Below are 22,220 nucleotides of genomic sequence, written 5' to 3' on the forward strand. Positions count from 1 at the left end.
ATGGCGGTGGTATCAATGGTGCTGCCAAAGCTGTCAAAGAGAATTTGCGTAAAGGAATTGTTAAAAATTGACGAATAACAACAATTTGTCGTGAATTTCCATCAATTCTTAGTGTATCACAGACGGTTGATTGGCACAAGCCCCGTGAACANTGTTTTTTAATTTGGGACGGTTGCTTGTGTGTAAAACGCATAGATACTATTACATTTTAGTAGTTAAAAGCGAAGGGATGAAGAGGTAGTAATCACGTGTCTTATCAGCATATTGTTCAAACTTGATGAAGATTTTATTCGTCATTAACATTTATAATTTTTATACAACTCATCAATATCGTTGACATTAATCATTTTGGCATTTTATAATAATCAATAATGTAAAAATTTTCTATAACAAAAACGCCTACAAGATAAAGCAAAGTAAACGAAACCATAAAAAATTTAAGTGAATGCCTACAGCTACAACCCCTTCCACCACGAAACAGAATTTTAACCAACTACTTCCTAGAATATACTATATACCACCGACATTAGATGGTGCCACCATTTAATGGCGGTGGTATCAATGGTGCTGCCAAAGCTGTCAAAGAGAATTTGCGTAAAGGAATTGTTAAAAATTGACGAATAACAACAATTTGTCGTGAATTTCCATCAATTCTTAGTGTATCACAGACGGTTGATTGGCACAAGCCCAGTGAACAAGCATTTCGAAAGCTAGCAGCTAGTAAAGGAAACGTAAAGAAACTAAAGGATTTGATGGGAAAAATCATAGATATATTCGATCTACAAGCTTAGTGGACGCGCTAAACCGGGTCCCCTCTTCTTAGGGAAAAGAACCCCGCTGACCGTCTTTTACGTTTGTTGAGTAAAGTGAGCTATTAGTTTTGTGGATTAAGTTCAGAACAGGCTGCACAATATAAAAGTTATACCAAGTTAGAGGGCTGGACCGGAGTACAGATGGGAGCCCGTAAGATGTGTCATATGGTCAAGCTATGTCCTCTCTGTCTACCTTGTCAGGTATCCGACCTGCTTATGTTTAAAGCATAGTCTCTATAACCCTGTAGTGCCATTAGGCGGGGCAGGGAAAGATTTGCTTTAAGAAACTGTATCACATACGCGCATTGTTAAAACACTTCAAAGGATTAAAATAATCGTAAAACATACTGATGATTCTAAATCAGTTACAGTTAGCGACTAAGGAGAGTTGGGTAGGAGTAACGTAAGTAACCTACATGACTTATCTCTATTGCATATTGGAGGTGTATATGAATACGAATGAATCGTACAAGAAAACAAAAAAAAAGTAGGTAAACAGGTTGCGCACGTTATCCCCCGCTTAAAATTAATAGTTTGTCCGGACGGTGTTTATTTCAATCGGTCCGAATCGTAGGTGCGCCGAAAATATGAAATCAAATGGTTCAAATTTTTACAAGATATTGTTATTTATTGTGAAATTTTGCCGCCTCTTAAAAGTGCCGCCCGGGGCGGGCCGCCACAGCTTTAATTAATTACAGTTGTCACGCAATTAGAAACATTACATTTGCCAAGCAAACACTTTGTCCTTGAATAGTGAAATAAAAAGTTATATTTTAGAAATTATAAAAACGATGTCTATAATTTTTCTTTTAATATATAAACGAAAATCGAGTCACTTTAACACCGGGAATAATTAGAACACCTAAAAATTATTTGGTATTCGTATTATAAACAATAAATAATTTTTGAATAAGTTTCAGGAAAGTAGTTATTATTGATGAGTCAGTTTTTGTAACAAGGAAAATATATTTTTGTGACGTGAGTAAATGCAAAGAGACTTACAAGTTGTTCATCGACACAGAGAAAGCTCCGAAAATGCAGTACGAAAGGTTTCTTAATTTCATCTTACTCTTGACGATATTGTTGTGTTACGCGAAATGCAACCATACAAATCTCGAGGACAGCGATGATGATTTCCGACAAACGTCGATGATGTTAGAAAATGCGGAGATGAAAATCAAAACCGCTTTGAAGTCTGTCTTAAAGCCGAGTCTTCCTTATCTGATGAGAATTTTCGAAGAAGTGAACGTATCTTCACCTTGCACGAAGTCTTCCGTTATCTTCCTGAAAGACTTGATGAAACTAAAAGAGTGGCCTCTTCGAAGTAAGTAATCTTTACTGTATGAAATAATTAGAACTTAAGCTAGGATTTCTATACACATGTATTCCTCGTATAACGCGGAGGAATGTTCCTTAAAAATCGGCTTCGAGAGTTTGAGATCGTGGAGATTTACAAAAGTCACGGAGAAATTTCTCACGATATAATTACTTTATTTTATTATGACAGACAAAAATGCAGTCATGAAATTCTACCTTTTTTGTGATGACACTGGTGAAGGGAAAGTTGAAAAGTGGCAGCGTTAATTACGTTATATCCTGGCTGTTTTAACATAATGCATAACTGTATCATGTTATAACCAAGGATAGATTTTAAAAGATCAAAGAATGGTGCAAAGAAGTAATATTAAGAATATATCTTGAGTAAAATTGTATATTTAATTGAACTAAAAATGTATTAATTTTTGTTTTAAAATTAAAATATGTAAGCTAAATGCAATATGTTAAAATATACGTAATTCATTAAGAGTTATTATTATTACCTAATCATTTACTTTAATATTTACCAGGTTAAAAGTAGTTCATTTAATTAAATTAAACAAACCGAATTTATTTTTTATAATATATTACTGTATTTAATAAATTGAATATGTGAAATATTCATTAACATCATTTTTTTAAATTGTGACCGAAGGTCGGCACCCGTTTGCATATTTACATTTAGATATAGATATACATAGGATAACGCATAGCATTTCCATTATAGCTTGTATATAGCGTATTGAGTTGATAGGGCTTTACATACCGTAAGATATTTAATGCATTTTCTATACGGCGGAATAAGTAAAATCGAAATCGGACCTGAATCGTGAGAAAGAGTTTACATTTCTTTATACGACGATAAATCCCTTGACAAACTTGATTAATAAGTCGAAATTGAGGACGGACTATCGTGGATCACTCGATAAACGGGTCAAGAGATTCGAGTTTGTCGGGTCGGGCCAAGTAGTGTTCTTATCTGGTATAGTTCGAACGTTTGGTACAAAACAGCTAAGCTCCTGCGAACGGCGGCGGAGGAAAGGATCGGCGTTGGGTAAGCAAACTCGAATATTTTTTTAAAGGAAGTGGATCGGCGAAATCTCATTGTCGTCCTCGATGCTATTCTTTTATTTCGAGGGTCGTTACCCTTGAATTTGATGCCTTATTTAGGCAATTAATTAACTTTTTCGACCACTAGATGAATTTTGGTCGAAAGTTCATAGTGACACACAATAATTAAATGTCTCACACAGTAATTAAATGTACCTCAATAATACAAATGATGTTAAAACGTCCTAATGAATCACATAAAAACTCACCTGAATTCTTACTTCTGAATGTTGCAGTAAAATCCGTGTATACCGAAATCTCACGGTTCGAATATATTTTTTTTTTTTTTATTTGGCAGGTTTACTGTTTAAACGGGTTCATTTTAAAATAGAAAGTCTCGAAGAATTTTTTTAAGCAGGTTCAGTTTTGGTCAGGCATATTTTTTTATCGCGAGATTTTGCTCCAACTGATGCTAGTTTCGAGAGTGACAAAGCGCCAAGTACCAGCAAAAATATATTCGAAATTATTGTGTCACATTATATCAGTTTGTCTCTTAATCGCTCGTTTGGTTTTTAAAAAAATTATTATTTTTCAAGTGGACTATGACAATATTGTATGATTTAAATGCTTCTTTATGTTATGAAAAATGATAGGAGTGCAATTTAGTTTTTTACTTTCTGGCTGTTATAAATAAAGAGGATAAGTACTGCGATTTGTCACAAAATGTCCCTGAATTAATTTTTGGACACAAAGAACCATGAAACGTTGAAAGATGGACAAAGAAAACACAGAGGATGTTCATATACAGGAATTCCTCGTTAATTCGAAGTCGCGATTATTTCGTCTTTTAGATTTCAATATGCCTCCTACACTTTTAATGTCTGGCAGGTGAAGTTACCAACTCATATTTTTAAACCAATTTATAAGAAAATATCCAATTTATGGAATAATTATTTTTGGAAGTTTAACTGAAATTTTTCTTTATTATTATACAAATTATTAAATAACATCTGATCGTAAAATAATAATATAACGTGCAGAAAAAAATACGGGTTTAAAGAAAAAAAGCATTTTACATAAGCATCAACAGTGAGTCACTCTCTACAACACACCTAGTCTATCCCTAAAGCGTGCATTCCATTTTTTCGTTGTATAGAAATTAATTACTTTAATACATAATGGGCCTCATTTATATAGCTTTAAAATGAGATGATTAAGCCTAATTTCTTATTAACTCTTAATGTGAGTTCGCTGAGTTGACGGAGATTGGAAACTTAACATCCCACTTCTCTCACCAGTGTAAGTTTTCCGACTCTTCGGGGATCGTTAATCCCGCATCGGGATGATCTAGGGTGGTTCGCGTGTGGGTGTGGAGGAGGAGACAGAGATGACAAGTATCTTACAAAAATCCGTTTATTTTAGCATAAAATTAGATTTATAGTAGGAAAGATTCGTTCCCAGTGTGTTGACACAGCCTTCCGATTTTCACTCCTTTGTGTTGACTCGCAGAATTCGTCTTGCCGAGTGCCTCGTGTCTTTGAAGATCGGGGATTACATCGATCTCCGTTCTCCGCTTTTTGTCTATCTTCATTAGCTCCACGTTTGTCCCTAAGCGAAATACGAGACCTGTTCGGGTCCGGAGAAGATTCGCATGGGAGAATTTACCCGACACTATCCATTAACTTTGGATGGAAGGGGTAGATGGGACTTTGAACTTGAGCTCATTTTACTCTATTGTTATCTAGCCTATTACGTTTCGAAATTCTAACGATTTGAACTGATGTTTAATCTTTTTATTAACCTTCTTCCTTGTCTAAAACTTTCTATGTTCTAATTGTTTGTATACGAGCGCCTTGTTAAAGGTCTCTTTCTACTGGAGGACACTCGTTTACATTTATTTCGTCACGTCTTACATTAATAGTATTTTCATCTCGTCTCGGTATCATGTGACAACTGAATTGTATCTTTGATCGGTTTTTATCAATAAAGGTTCTTTTACTTCTATGGTTTTGTTTAATAAATTTCTAATATAAATGTTTAATTAAACCTTGTTTTTTGGGACCTCACATTAATAATTTATGCGCTGTATACATTCTGAACAAATCCACATTATTTAGGTATTCCATACACTTACTACACTAATTTTATCGACTCGTTTGATTTACAATAACCTTGACCCTCGATATATGCGGTTTCGATCAATGCCGATTCGGTTAATGCGCATCGTTTGCAGGTAGGTTGAACGTTATCCCTTTGACACGGGGTTACGAGTGAATATGAAACTTAGAGTTTTCGCGCAGTAACCTTATTTAGTATGTTTATATTCATATTAAGTGTAGTTTCTGTTTTAATTCTTTAACTTTTACTGAAAACTGTAGAGGCAGCGACAATGAGGGTCACGCTGAATAAATATTTTACGACGTTTATAAAATTTTTTTTCTGTTGTTGTACTATACCAGGGGTCGGCAACCTTTTGAGTCGGAACAGCCAAAATTACAATTTACAAAATTTCAAAGTTTTTAAAGAGCCACAAAATTTTTTCTTGCATAAATAGTACTCGCATAAATAAAGTTTTTTGATTAAAAAAAACTAATCTGTTTATTCATATATAAATAGTGTTTTTCACAACAAATTTTTTATAAAATAAATATTTGCGTATGGAACTAAAGAGCCGCAGCTTCACATCCAAAGAGCCGAATGTGGCTCGCGAGCCGCAGGTTGCCGACCCCTGTACTATACCGGTCGTATGTGTACAAAATAAGGAAAAGTTTTGGAATCCTGTCAAATTTCATCTTTCGTGTTGTTTTTCAAATCTTCACGTCTTGAGACCCGCCGAACCCAAAAATATGTATGAATGAGTGCGTTTGTTGACGTGTACAGGCCGTAAAAAATTTATAAACTCAAATCAATTTTTTCTCTGTTTTAATATCTTTTCATCCACAGTCAATTGTTGTTATATTAGATAATTTTAATTAGTGAAGAATGTATAATGAAATCAACAATTGTATCTTGTTAATAAACAATAAAAAATTTGAACTGTTACAGTTTTTTGTTGTAAACAATTTATAAACTCAGGGATGATTTAGTAGGTTTTTAATTCTTTGTGGACCCTCCCTTGTTATCAATTACTTTCACAACTTGTTTAGGCATTAAATCAAGCAGGTTTTGAATGTCACTTAGTTTAATTTTGTCTTACGCATTACACAATGCAACTTTAAGCTCATCGGATGTTCTGTATTGTTTTCCACGGCAATAAACTAATGCCACAAGTTGACTCCAATGGTTTTCAATGGGATTAAGGTCTGGACAATGTGCAGGTCAAACCATCGCTTCAATTTTTTCACGTGAAAACCACTTTGTAGTACTGGTTGACTTGTGAACAGATGCATTGTCATGTTGATAGATTTAGTCTTGACTACTAATGAAAGGACCAAATGGGATTAGATGTTCATATAACATAGCTTGTTACATCTCAGAATTCATTCACCCATTAATAAATGCCAAATCTGTTTCCCTTTATATCCGATTGCTGCCCAGATCATTACTGAACCTCCACCTTGTTGTCTACTGAATTTTACCCTGGGATTCTTTCTTGTATCTTGCCAATAATATGCTTGCCCATCCGGGCCATCCAAGTTAAACTTTTTCTTATCTGAGAGAACTATGTGTGTGTGTGTGAATTACCTGCCTCTCGTCGCCACCGTCTTCGAAAAACTTTACAATTCTGATTTTGATTACGACTTCGGACTGAATTACGAACCCGGGAAAAACGAGTATTTGGATCAACTAGACATCAACGTCTATAACTAGAAGTATTTATTCGACTCGCGTTGATATGTATAAGCTCTCTCTCGAATATTTCCAACTCGCGATTAGGGTCGCGACTAACATATATTTTGTCCGCTATTCAAGACCGTAATCTATGAATTATATAGATGGAAAGTCCCTAGAGAGATCTGTACCGTCGATTCCTTAATTAATTATCTATGTAAAATTTTTCAACAATAAACGGGTATAGTGTTAATGAACTTGGATTGGTGTGCGTTTCTTCAGGCATTATCACATCCATACTGAATCTGATGTCCTCGACGAAATCTCTCGTGATAATTTGTCCTCAATTAAACGCGTATCTATCCGCTAAGAAATTGATAAATTGGTGTCAGATCCTGACGGAGGATAGGATGTAACTATCCTATCCCCTAACCCCTTAATACCATTCTTTAGACAAGCGGGACCGGACCTCAAGGTCTCGAGTCAATTAAGTGGTAGTTGAATCAATAACTTTAAACATCCTACCCCGATTAGTCTCACATAGCAACAATTGACTGCAGAATCCGCAGTCAATTCTTTTCTCTTTTTCCCGGTCAAATTTTCGTTCTTTCCAGTCGAATTTAAATGTACAAACATTTATTTCTGGTTGGTTTTTAGCACCGCATTTGGAATTTCGCGTATGCGCTATTTTTCGGGCAGAGATTAACCGCATGTATCGAAGGTTTTCTGTACTGCGAGTCTCCACGAAAAAATGTAATTGTTTTCTGTTTCGATTTGTTTTTTTGAAAACATGATACACATAAAGATAACTTTAATTAATTAATTGTATGCATTTACTATTTCCAGTGATTGATTCTTTTGGAAAATTACCGGCAGGAATGTTCGGAGTAACACTATGGATGTCGGGAGATTATGACCAGTGTTTGGACATTAAAATTCCACAAAATGAAAAAGTGATCACCGATAAAGGAAAGGAACAGGTTCGAGGCAAATACTGTGCCCTGACAATTGGAATGCAAGAATTAGAGAAACGTGTTGCAAAGTCGATTCATAAGTTGGAAAATAATTCATTGATTAAACTTATAAAAGAGATTATTGTAAGTATTAAAGTTTAAAAAAAAATTTGCGATGGATTAATACACTTTAGTGTAATTTGTCAGTTAAATTTATTTAGACAACGAATTAATGAATTTTTTAGAAACCAATGAAGTTTGAAGACTTATTGAAAACAGAGTTAGCCGATACAAAAATGAAAATACGTTTGGATGCGTGCATTCCGAGTACATGTAGTAACAAAGACTTACAACACATTGGAAATTGGAGTAAGTCGTTTTATATTTTGTAATTATATGAAATTCTTTTGTAAATCCGAATACGTTTTAATCAACTGTACGTAGGAACTTAATTCATTCTATTATACAGAGCCGAAACAACACATAATTACTCTAATAAAGCATAATATCTTTGTAAAATTAATACAGTACTTATATATAGTATGTATTTTAACGTCGATTTAGATATGTAATTCAGCATAAACAATTTTTTAAATTACTACTCAGTAATTTGTAAACACTTTACCATAAATAGTTCGGATAAGCAAGAGTCGATTGTTTAATATATTGATAAAAAAAGGAGACTATTTTTATGCTATGTTTTATGAGAAAATAGTAACCGTAATGCGTGAAGTGCCCATCAATAACAGATTCTGTTAATAATTTGTAAAAAATGTTTCAGATGTGTTTAAAGAAAAAAGTTTTGATTAAAATTCCTCCCATTGTAGGAAGAAACCATATTGGTAGATCGACTTTTCTTACTAAAAATACTTTTTTTTTTAGTTAAATTTAATTTTAAAAGAAATGCATTTGAACATCATTTTTTCTGATAAATTAAAAACAAAATAAGCGATAAATTAAACAGTTACTTTGGAAAATTAATTTATGTAATTGTTTAAATGTTTAATTACGTTTTTTATTTTATTTTTCAGTATTCGGGACAGCGGTAGACTTTAATGTCGAATATTGCAAAATCAAAGATGAACGCATTGAATACACTAACGGACAACTGATATCGTTGTAAGTATATTTTCATTGAAGTAATAAAACATCCTTACTACACCCGATACGTTTAAAGCTTTACACCAACCAAAGCCGATTTATCGGGCTAGAAACGGCTATAATACTAATAATTTAATAAAAATTATGGATTATGAAAATGATAATTACGGATTATGAAAATGACTTAAAATCACTTAAGGCAAATTAACGATGCAATAGAAAATTTAAATAGATAATAAACTTTTTGTGAAAAACGCGATAATAAATTGATTAAAGACCATTTTAATGAATAATTTACGACAAAAATAAATTCAACAAGGAAAATAGCAAATCGAATCTATTTTGTTCTGAAGCACATTACATGATATTGAAAAGAAATTTATTTTCTATTTGAATGCGCATCGTTTATCTCGATTTCTGTGCTTTAACTACTTTAGTTTAAATTATCAACCGTTTTTGTTCTGCTTTATGTGTTCTGCTTTTTACTGTAATCGAATATTCCATTATCGGTCGACCTGTAAACCCTATCTTTTTTTTAATCATTCACTCAATCGCTGAATAAAATAAGCGATAATTTATTGTCTGTTCTTTCAATTGAATCTTTTTTTACTTGACTCGGAACTGTCTGGTATGACACCGCAAAATATACGTAGAAACAGTCACGAAACAACTGCCACATTAGACTTTACACATAACAAAATTGAAAAAATTAGAGTAATTTTTGCCAGAGCAACATATTAATATGTTCGTATTTTGGAGAAATTCTTTCGTAAAATTATTGGATTTTTCTTGTTTATTCTGCATATGATATTTTATTTCTTGCTAAGCCATAGATTGAAGGTAAAAGTCTCTTAGACGGTATTTGCGATAAATGTTCCCGTTGCTGCAATTAGTCCATTGATTTTTCGACTAGAACACTCGTGTAAAATTAATCCTCAAATAGTTGCAAATTGTTTATGAAATAGAGATTCGAATATGTTCGTTTGTGAAATCTCTCGAATAAATTATGCCAAAAAGCGAGGAAATGGAAAATCTCACACCTCTTACCAATTTGTTATCGACACGGGTTCAACACAGATTATCGTTGAAGATAAAACAAAATTATAAAAGAAGTGTTACAATACAGTTTTGATCGCATTACAACTGTCCTAATATTGCTGTAATCGATTTCCTAGGATTATTTACTCTTACTACATATTTGGCTGTCGTTGAATCTTTGAAATCATCAATCTTACTGTCAAATTCGGCGCAACACCTGATCTCCGATTTGATTATAAATGTTTACAAAATTTTTAGATATACACAACATATTTAAAACAAATAGTAAATAAATATTATTAAAATATCCAACTTTATTGAAATATATAATTTAAATATTAATTTTAAATCGCTATACAAATTTATGAAATTACAAAAATAGATTTAAATTAATTAAAACTATTGCAGAATATATTTAGTAATAAAAACGAATAATAGAAAGTTTTCCTCCGGTCTTCGATGTACAGCAGTGATTGCGTGTTATACTTTACAGAAAAGTGAACACATATATAAAATTTGAATTAATTAATTAACTTTTAAAATAAGAATTAAAGTGATTAACGTTAATGAGCTATAGAATATATCAAATTAAAAGAAATATTTTATAATTTATTTAATAAACAAAGAATCTCTTGTTTGGTTGAATAGTCGTAAATACATTAAAAGGTGTCAATTGCGGGAATAAAGTAAAATAAAAACGTTTCAAAACAGATAAATTATTCGATACTTTTTTTGCGACTTACTCGAGTTTCATTCTAGGTTTTCATATTACTGAAAGACAAAGAATTGTATAAGACTGTATAAAAATAAAACATAGAAATAAAAGTTGTATTGATATATACGACAATTTCGAACAGTTTTAAATCTTAGTTGTATGTCTTTGAAGCGGAATTTTTCGTTATACCTTTTCGATAATGTTAATGCGACAGGCAGGTAAACTTCCTCTCAACTGACAACAGAATATTGCTTGAAAATTGCACAGAAAACATATTTAAAAATAAACATTTAGCAAAACATTAATTGTGTGAGTACTATGATCTGGAAATAGCAATCTGGTATCAACGTTCTTTATTATTGACTAACAAAAATTTCTAAAGACAGACAATAGTTAGTATGTGCGTGTGTTCATTGACACCGAAACTGTTAGAGTTAGAATGCGATGATAATCCGTTAATTAGACATAGAGAGAGAATGAAGTCTCTCAAGTTTTTTCGATAGGTCTTCCAGGTTTACAGTTAATATAGAAAAGTACAGTCCTTTTTAATCTTAATTGTCTCACTTTTGATGTTCATTGCGGGCCACATCTAGAGGTCAACGAGTAATTTCATTACGACAGGAGAGTTGTATCCTTGCTTGTCCAATGTCATGGTCAACATCGAACATCTGCGAGTTTTCTTCCGCTCTTCGATCTATAGCGGATAATGTCGTTTTGTATCCTAAGATTCAGTATTTTCTAGAATATAAATTTATCGGGAAAACCTGAGTAGTACGTTTCTCGACACGACGGATCGATTGGAATGTTCAAAGAGAGAGACGGCGGCACACGTACGGAATAATCTGTTGAATGAGTTACGAAAGATACATTTTTTTAAGGCCTTTTCCCGCTCTGAGAGCACCAAGAGGCCAAGAACTATCAATGAGAAATGTAAAATGTAATTTAATGTTTAATGTGAAGAAGGAGTGAAACGTATACATACTATTTAAGGGAGTGTTGCCTGCAGAGCAAGGGTGCTGTAAAGGTGTTAAGAGAAACCTGCCAACATTGTTGGGGGATGATTGGGATGGAACAGAAACAGTTCAATGAGAATAGCAGAGAAATAATATACTCCTGCAGAACAATTTACTAGTCTTATGATAATGTATTTAGGATAAAAGAACAAAGACCAGAAGAAAGCACAAATACATTTTTTTGCTCTAAATAGAAGGTTCTTTAAAGCGAATTCGAAGAGAATTAATGCCTTAAACAGCAAAAGAAATAAATATATGCGTCTGCTACTAAATTGGGCTATTGGACTACGGAATTGGCTACGGAATTGGGCTATAAACCAGACACAACCAATCACCAGAGAGGCGTGTACAGTGTTTGTTGATACACATGTGAGTGCAAGTAAGCAGGAAAACTTTGGTTATTGAATGCAAAAATGTTTTTAAGAACTGGTGCCTGGATGAAAATCAACCAATGTGACCTATCTATAAATATTTAATAATTAATGCCTACCTTGGGAACCTCTAGGTTAGTTTTTTTTAATAAATGGATTGCACTACAATCACGCTGGACACACATAAATAGAACTTAAAGTCCCAGAATCCTGGTTATTTCTATCAGGTTGCTGGAGGGAGTCAATGTGGTGATTTTGCTGCTGGATGACTTGATTAAAATTTTTCTTGAGCTCCTGGATCAGAAAGCTTACTCCAGCCAGGCTTTCAATGGCTTTGTCTTTAAGTTCTGTCCGCATGTTGCGGGCGGCCTCTATACACTCTTTGACAGTGAATAGTTTGTCTTTTATTCCTTCTTCTAGCTCCATGATGATGTCTTGAGACTTATCCATTCTAACTCTTTAGGTATTAATTTATTGAATTGACTTTAATTTTATTTATATACTATTCCTATTATACTATTCCTACTGTATTATTTTAAAACTTTACTTAACCCAGGCACCAGAATGAATAAAAACAGTTCCTCACAGAAACAGCTACACGTCTTAACAGAACACGCTTTTCACGAAAGAAACATAATGAATCGATGAGACCTCCGAGAACACTTACGTACAAGAAACAAGATATTTTGATAACAGTTCAATAGATATCTGCTAAAGAAGGAATTGGGATATCAAAATACAATTTGTCCTATTGTCACGTGTTTTTCTTGTTAGTCATCTCAACTCGTCGATGTTTTAAGGAAAATTCAGTATTAGTTCATAACTTCGGAAAGATAGTAAGAACGTTCGATTCGACACCAAATTCCGATATTGATAGGACTTAAATATTTGTCTGTCCCCATCATTGTGTATCTTTAAATAGGAATTGTTTAATGATTTTTAGTGATTTAGATCTAGAACTTCTGTGAGATGAATTTTGATAGCGATTCGGACCCAGTCCGGAACTTAAAACTACTCTTCACATTTTCCGAGAAGTGTGGCCTACTCACCTCAAGCAACAACCCTCCAACGACGAACTACCAGGTCAACAACGTCGTCACAAGCCACCAAGCCGCAATGCTTCCTGCTATTAAATTTTACTGTGATATATTGTTCTATATGGATCAACAATGCGATTTCTGTATATATAACTGTCAATCAGCCAAAATGGCACTTTGTACTGTATATTTGTCTCAGAGTTATTTTAATCATTGCGATGTGAGTCAATTATCTTACCTGTTTTCATTTTTCAAAGCTTTCAATTTTCATACTTTACGTAATACCTTCCTCGCTTTCTTTCCTTATTTTCCTACATGGGCTACGTCTCACAACAGCGCTCTTCCTATAAACTAAGCTCAACTAAAGTCCGAAGCTTCACAAGTGAAAAGTCTTTATTAAGCAAGTATTTAACACATTTTTTAAATAATGCAATTTTAACATAGCTCTTAAGTGATTATGAACACAGAAATGTTATTTATATTCTTACATTCAAGCAGATATAAATACAATAATAATTACTTAATTGATTGTTAATTAAATGAAACGAATTATATTTAAGTAAATTGATGTGAAAATATTAATTGCCTTAATTTAGAATTGTTCTCGGCATATTTATTGCATGGGTAGGATTGGCAACGTTAACAGAAATATTAATGAGACTTCATATTATTCCTTTGAAGGCGAGTAAAGGTAAGTCTTTAAGATCATCAAAACATTCTTTTAACATAATTAAGAATGAGAATTTATCTATTATTATTGTAAAGTTAAGGAAAATAATCTTGAATGCTCTTATTTTCGATTCATTCGAGTTCATTATAGTAATTTTAAAATAAATATACTTTTTTTCAGTTAACTGCACGAAAATAATAATTTATTAATGTTTATTATATTTAGGTAAACTTTTCGAGTATATTCTCGGAGCATCACCTTACAAATCTCTACATCAATTATATTCGACAAATCTTGACGAAAGTACAAAATCGATCTGCGGTGTAAAATTTCTTTTAATAAATATTGTGGTGTTGGGACATGTATGTTTTGCAGGAGTATTTTACCCCACAACAGCAGGTATTGTTTTTTTTTAATATAAAATATAATATTTAATATTTATAAATATTTATGCCACAATGTATGCGAAAGGCTTGCTATCGTAACACAATTTTAATTGTTCTATTGTTCAATTAGTTCACTGTCACAATTAATATGGAAAATGTAATTATATATGTAACACTGTAATTATAATTATATATCACTTTTAATTAATGTTTAAAAATGTAGACTATCGTCTTATGAAACAAGAAATTTCTACGTTAATCTTTTTTTATTTTGTTACGAACATACGATGCTCGATTTGAAAATAGGTTTTTATATTTATATAACTTGTAAATCCTTCTCTCACACCTTATTAATTTATTGACAATTTGCTGCGCATCATAAATTATAATACGAAACAAACACTGAAGAGTTACTTTATCAAGTTTCCCTCATTTTACAGTTACTTTTTACACAGAGTGATTGAATATTAACCTTAAAAAGTGTTAAACGGAAGACCGTGTTATTAATCAATCACGTGGTTTCTTTTTTATCTTTATTTAATTGATACGTTATTGATCGACTTATATAGATAATACGCGGCAATGTTTCACAATTTCTGTAAAAACCAGAATTGCTACGAGACTTACATTCCTCCGAGTATTCGATAGACAGGCAAATGAATACAGGAGAAATAGAAAGTATTCGATATAAGGTACAAATGCGATGGTCCTAATAACTATGACGTCGGTGGGTGTGCACATTTATTCCTGCGTAATCTAATGTGTACAGTAATGTACAGAAATGCTGAATTTACAAAATGGACTATTGCCCTATCGTAACGTACACTCTCTTATATATTATTCTTGGATGAACTTTTCCAGGCTTTTCTTGGTGTCGTTTGCAATCTTCATGCATGTGAGATTCAAACTTTTATGTTTTGTATATCATATGCTTCTAGTTTAGACTTTACCAATTGTCGGAAATATTTATAAAAAACACTTTTACTTATCTCTAACAGATGCTGATAAATATAATTAGGTCTTTATTTTTATTCACTAATTAAAACAGAATTTTAATGTTATTAAAACGTCTTGTATAATTACTATACTTTGATCCGAATCTTGAGATCATAAAGGCATAAAGCGCTATATTATAGTCCTACGGTATTCATTGCTCTTCTTTCGGGTTGTATCTCCTCCTCTTATTTGACTTGTCAACTACGATACGATACAAAGAAAAATATTTACAAAACATCCCGATTTTCTGTCACACGAAACTTTACACATTTCGCAATAAAAAATAGAATAATTGTTCGCTGGAGCGACATACTAATTTTTCCGTAATTAGCGAAATCATTGTACGAAATTGTGGAAATCGTTTTCTGTAATACTGCACAATGGGTTGTGTTTTATGCCGTTCCGTTCGTTGACGGTTAAATGCTTCTTATCGATAATACGTGCAATCTATTCGATGATTTTTGTCGCGATTGTTTTTCATTAGTTCAAATTGTCAGTGTCTATTTTCTACCTTCAAATCTTTTGTTAAGTTAATCTGCAAATACTTGCAAAGTGTTTGCAAAGGTCATACGCATATGTTCACTTGTTAAACACCTTTGCTAAACTCAGTGATAGATGTAAAAACATAAATGAAAAACTTTGTTCAAGCAAAAGGAATTGGAAACTACATGTTTTAATTTGAATGAAACTAAAATACGGACTAAAATTTAATAGTGAAAAAAGGACGTGTGTGTTCAGCTGAAGAACATGAAAAACTACAGAACCGAATAGTGGTCACGGCGTGTACCGAAAAAGGTACAATTTTTTACATAAATTTAATAACGAATTACGTTAGAAATTTAAATTAATTGTTTGAAAATAGACAATCTAAGTTATTTTTGCAAGTGTTCGCTACTTTTTTTAAAACACTTTTTCTATTTGAACACAAGGACAAAATTTTCTTACCGAGAAAGTTCTCCACTTAATTTATGATAATTGAAAATAAAACTTTACGCTGCTTATTTCTGGCAGAAAATCAATCGTATCCTTGATGCAAAAAATTAATAATTTGCTTGGCCAAAGTTACGATAAATGTAAAAGCAACTGATAAAATTTGGAAAAATAAGAGCAATAAATTATCTATTTTTTATAAAAATAANTTGTGTTCCAGCCTGCATTGCCCTATGGATCAGTAAAATTACTGGGCTCTCCCATCATGACCAGGTGGTAACCATGGGAGAGTTATTATTATTATTTTACTCACATTGACTTTGCTTCTATACAAATAATGCAGTTCAAATATGGTACTACCAACAAATAATACCATATTTGAATTATGATACCTGAATCTGTAGATAGTATAATGAATATTTATGTATTTGTGTATACACAACCACAACACACTTGTTTGCTTTTATAATCTGTATTAAACTTTTATCAGGATTCAGTAAGGTACTGTAATTACAGTTTTGTATTTAACACACAGTATATATAAAATAAATTCACATAATAATGTACATCATTTGCAATATACAGTAATTCAAACATATGTTTAGTACCCATAGATGGAATCAATATGTTTATAAAAGGGTAGTAAAGATTATTTTTAAACACCATATTTTAATAAGAATACTCAGAAAAAATTATTCAACAGAAGTCACTAGACATAAAAAAGTGTCCAAGTGTCAGAAAAAAAGTGTTATTAATTAAATTAACATAATTTTTTTTTACAAGNGATAAAATTTGGAAAAATAAGAGCAATGAATTATCTATTTATCTATTATTTATAAAAATAAAAATACTTATATTTTACAGTTAAATATACCAACAACTATAAGCATGTGGATCTTTTTTTATTCGAAATTATTCTCCAAAGCTTCAATGTAAAAGCAACGGATAAAATTTGGAAAAATAAGAGCAATAAATTATCTATTTTTTATAAAAATAAAAGTACTTATATTTTACAGTTAAATATACCAACTTATTCAAGAAGGTGGAACTTTTTTTATTCGAAATTATTCTCCAAAGCATCACTATGATAGAATCATTTTTCTTCTACAGGTAAAATCATTAGAATTTAAATGTTACATATAAATACAATTTTCAAAGAATATTTACATTCGCTATCATATTAATAATAGTAACATTTATAGATTTCTGGCAAAAATACTTTTGCGTTTAAAATTAATAATGAATAATATTTTTACTAGCGGGTTTATGGTAATGTATCTGAAACAAAAAAGTGGACGAAACTCTGCGAAATACTATGTCATGCGTGTAGTCAAGCGAGTTATCAGGTATAACATTTAACTCTTACTGTCACTGCTTCGTGTATTATATTTTGTTCGTATTGCAGATATACACTTCCGATATTCTTCGTTTTGGGCTTCGTAATTCTTCTGCCTCTTCTTGGAAAAGGTCCTCATTGGGATTATATTATTAGACAGGGAAAACACATGGAAAACGAATGGTGGAAATATATCAGCCATATTCATATTTACTCGCTCGTTGGATCGATGGTAAATGTATATAAGTTAAAGTTCAGTTTTTGGTTTAAGTTTTAGACATTATGAATGATTACGTAATAATTTTCATTCACTCAAGCTGTTTTGAACAAACCAGTGTGTTAGGTATATGCTATTTATCGTTAAACTACAAATGTTTTTAATGTGTAACATCTAAGGAAATCTGAAGGGTTTGTGAACTTTACTTTAAACTGTTGTATAACTGTGTACTGTTTAGGATGTTTTCCATTTAACTGTTTCATTTAATTTTTAAAAGTTTCTTTATAAATAAATACAACTTTTTACTGTTTAGGATGTTTTCCATTTAACTGTTTCATTTTATTTTTAAAAGTTTCTTTATAAATAAATACGTCCTTTACGAAATCATTTTAACAAATTAATTTTTCGNACTGTTTCATTTAATTTTTAAAAGTTTCTTTATAAATAAATACAACTTTTACGAAATAATTTTAATAAATTAAATATTATTAGAATTTTTCCATAATGAATTATAATGCAGATCAACACCAGCGTATTTCTAGTGAAAATTGCTGTTGCTTCTGCAATTCCTATGTCTTTGTTGCACGTTAATGAAATAAGCACTGTTTACACGGCCCATAAAACAGATCGAATAGTGATATTATGTAAAAAAAGAGCAGTATTATTGAACCACCAAAATCGTCGGTTAATTTAATGGTTATTAACGGTTCGTTTAGAAAAATTCTATCGTAATTGGTTCAAAAAGTGCTGCAGAATAATTAGAAGAAATTGCTTTTATAAATGAGGTTTATAGTTATAAGGATACGCCAATGTAAAGTTTAGTTATTTCTGCAAGTTTATGAATGCATTTACGGTTATTACTTGTATTTGTGTGTATGACACATTCGTAAGTAAATCGAATAGAATATTAGTACTTTAATAATTTTTAATTCGTCTACTTTATAAAAAAATTTTAGGTGTTTATCGACGTAATATGGTTCATCAGTGCGTTGCTGCAACTTTCCATCTTAATGTCACTGTTATTATATATTGTTGACAGGTAAGAATTCTACAATTTATTTTTTATAAATAGATAAAAATGTATCTTTATTTTTGTAATATGATTCCGTGATATAATGCTAAATCGATCAGATAAACATTACAAAAGTGTTTCAACTATTTTGGGCGTGTTTAATCTATATGGGGTGATTTTAAATGGCACGTAACGTGATACTACAGGTCGCTCCTAGGTTCGTAAAATGCATCTGTACAGACTTACAAAATGCATTTGTTTACTATTTACAAACACGACAAACCCAAAATTACTCAAGTGAAAAAAAAATGTAAAAACAGCCTCAGAAATGTGATGCGATGTCTACGAACAATTATTTTAATCCTGACTATACTACAGCGATTATACTCGTATTTTAACGCACAGTACTTTCAATTGCTTAAAATTAATAATTTATTATAACCGCATTATATATTTTATTAAAAATTTATAAACGAAAAACAATAAGATTGCTATTGTATATTCGAGTATAAATTCGTGTATGCGAATTCACAATGAAACGCCGTATTGTCGAATACGAAACAGCTTCCACGGCAAAAATATTTGAATGGTGTAAAGCAGACAGATTGTAGGCATTGTCCCAATCCTACAATCTTTCTGCTTTACACCATCCATTGAATAAATGGATTGTTTTAAGATTTATAAAGTAAACAATATTCAATATTGTATGTACTTTTTTAGATGCGAACAAAAATGTACGATTTAATAGAAAATATGCGGCAGACGTTTTCAACGCGAAAACGTGTACGTTGGATACTTAGCGCCGTTTACCTGTAAGCCTAGAAGTTTGACAATGGTGTTTGAAACATCAGTGTAATCATGCTCGACGTTCCGAAAACAGCAAGAGCAGCAATAAATAATCACTGCTACAGCAGCTATAAATTTTAAAAGCACCACCATTGGCTACTATTGTTTGTTCTATTGCCGTTTCGCCATCTACCCTATGTAGCCGACAAGCCTGCACGAAGTCAAATTTGAATAACTTGCAGCCTCGCAGATAAAGTTTAAACTGACTCTAATGCTCCTTAATGAATAAGAAACTGATTTCACCTCTTTATTCGAAATATTTTTGTAATCGCCAGAGATCCTAACTGTTTCTTTTATGTTTAAAATTGGCACTACAAGAATATCCCACTCCGGATCAGCTGTATGGACCAGGAAAATTTTTGAGCGGTTCATCTCTGTAACTCATCACGAAGGTTCTTGCGAATACCCAAAGAAACGTGCTGGTGAATAATTACAAGAATATCGGACGTATGGAATTATTTCATAAAAATCTGAAATGGATTCTCTTTGAAGTGGTAGATTTTAAAGAGTGTAATCTCAAAGTCGCGTACATTTTTGGGTTTTCGATTCTTAATTCGTGTAATTTTAGGTTTTGGTAATACTCGAAAAGTGAAATTTATCGAATTCCAGTTGTAAATTTGGCAGCTTACAAACACTACTAAACTGTCGGTCAAAAATCGTAGATACATTAGGCTCGGCCATTAAACACGTCATTCATTTTCTTTAAGTTTTACGTCTTCAGAATGGAGACATATTGAGCAGTATCTTTTGCAGCGTTATCGCCTCTGTATTTTCATGAATGTCGGGCTCAAATAGAATGTTTGTTGCTTTCAGCGCCAAGAGCTCAATAGTGGTAAGATTTGATACTAATTTTTAAAGAATTGTTTTTAGCTCGTTACTAAATCTCACACTAAAGTAAACATGGTTGCATTTAAAACCTTAAAGATTTGTCAAGATGGCGTTGGATAATAATACTTTATTCCTTCAGTATTAATAAAAATTTAAGATATTATTATTTAACAGATACTCGATATTTCGCATTTCTTTACAATAGATTGAATATCGTTTTGACCTAACTGATTCCCAAAACTGAAATATTAAAAATTTCATAACAAAATTTTTCATGTGGTAATAGCACACAAATTAACAAATAGACAGTATTTATAAAATTTTACTTACATTCAAAAACAACATTTAAAGAAAATTTGCCAATCATTGTAATGCTTTATTGGGGTCATATCATCACAGACTGCTTTATTGGGATGAATTAACTTAATATAACAATATTTCAGCAAGTTTTTAACTTTACTATTAATTGATTTTTAGCTTTAACAAATTAATATAAACTCATAGATAAGAACATTCATACAAGACTCCAAATACGAACATTAAAAATTATTAAACTAAATATAAAAACACCTCACTAGTGGGATATTTAAGTTTTCCTTACAAACATTTTTCGGCTCTATTTATGAGCTCGCGTCAGGTAAATCGTGTTCAAATTCAGAACAACATCGAACATTTCTTTTCTAATTTAAAATGGAATTAACAAGAATATAGTTAACAAAATTTTTTTAACTTTATTATTATTATTATAATCATCATAATATTCATTTTTACATTAATTTTAATTTTCACAAAAGGACGCAAAAACTTTGACAGATCGACTACTAGTGCACGTGTAAATAGAAACGTAATACAAAATATAACAACAGAGAATAAAAACCACATTCCATTACTATATTAATTAATTACATCTTGTATAAGGTCAATAAAATAAAGTAAAATGTGCTAGGAGCACATGGGACTAAATCGTAAAGCTTGTAAAACTCTTTATAATAGGACAATACAACCGATGTTACTTTACGCAGCTTCTAGCTGGGGTCATTAAACTAGTAAAAATTTAGTAGTAAGTAAATTACTCTATTCAAAGACAGTTTGCCATCAGAATTTCATTCGCTGCATAACTGTTTTTACTAATGCCTCTGATACTAGCTGAGCTCCTTTCTTCCCCAGTATGTATTGTAGAAAAGATTCTAAACTACTACATCACAACTACAAACATTAAAGATCAACAACAGTATCTACTCCTATATACAGCCGTTCATATGCTACCACATTGTAATTACCCTACTATCTGTGATCACCACCCTGTAAACAAGGTTATTGCTATGGTACATTTAGTGTCATCTGCTTTCTCCATGGATAACCATGCAGACATTAATATCTACACAAATGGCTCTAAAAGCTCCCTTTGTCTCGGCTGAAGTAACTGTATCTTTCTCCTAACTGACATATTTTGCCAAAAATATGTTAGAAGGTACAAGTACTTCCCACATACCCCCATCTATCAAGATGAAGATGCCGACTACCAAGCTGTTCAGTGGGCCACTTTACTACCAAAGAAAACTCTGTCCATCAACATTTACAGCGATTCTCAGTCTGTCCTAAAAGCTCTATTAAATCCTTATTGCAATAGCAATAGAATCGCACATATCCAGCATCGTATTAAAAATCTTGTAAATAAGATAACTTTTATATATTTTCCTGGCAATTCTGGCATACTTAGAAATGAAAAAGTCGACTTTGCGGCTTAGTCAGCTGCAAAGGACATTGACTTGGACTACACTCGCTTCCCTCTCTCAGGTAGCAGCCTTAAAAATTATATTC

General features: G+C 31.9%; 1 protein-coding gene across 1 annotated transcript in view; it reads left to right on the forward strand.

Moving 5' to 3' along the window:
• Positions 1-1,898: 1,898 nt before the first annotated feature.
• The window catches only part of LOC111639477, a 28,606-nt gene continuing 8,284 nt past the window's right edge, over positions 1,899-22,220 (forward strand). Inside the window, exons 1-4 of the mRNA XM_023385368.1 lie at positions 1,899-2,136; positions 7,797-8,047; positions 8,149-8,272; positions 8,935-9,022. Coding sequence (XP_023241136.1) covers positions 1,962-2,136; positions 7,797-8,047; positions 8,149-8,272; positions 8,935-9,022 — 638 coding nt within the window. The 5' untranslated portion in view covers positions 1,899-1,961. The remainder of the gene's footprint in view (positions 2,137-7,796; positions 8,048-8,148; positions 8,273-8,934; positions 9,023-22,220) is intronic.

Source organism: Centruroides sculpturatus, unplaced genomic scaffold (assembly GCF_000671375.1).
Source record: "Centruroides sculpturatus isolate CEXI.00-Female unplaced genomic scaffold, Cexi_2.0 scaffold1148, whole genome shotgun sequence".
NCBI classification, from domain to species: Eukaryota; Metazoa; Arthropoda; class Arachnida; order Scorpiones; family Buthidae; genus Centruroides; species Centruroides sculpturatus.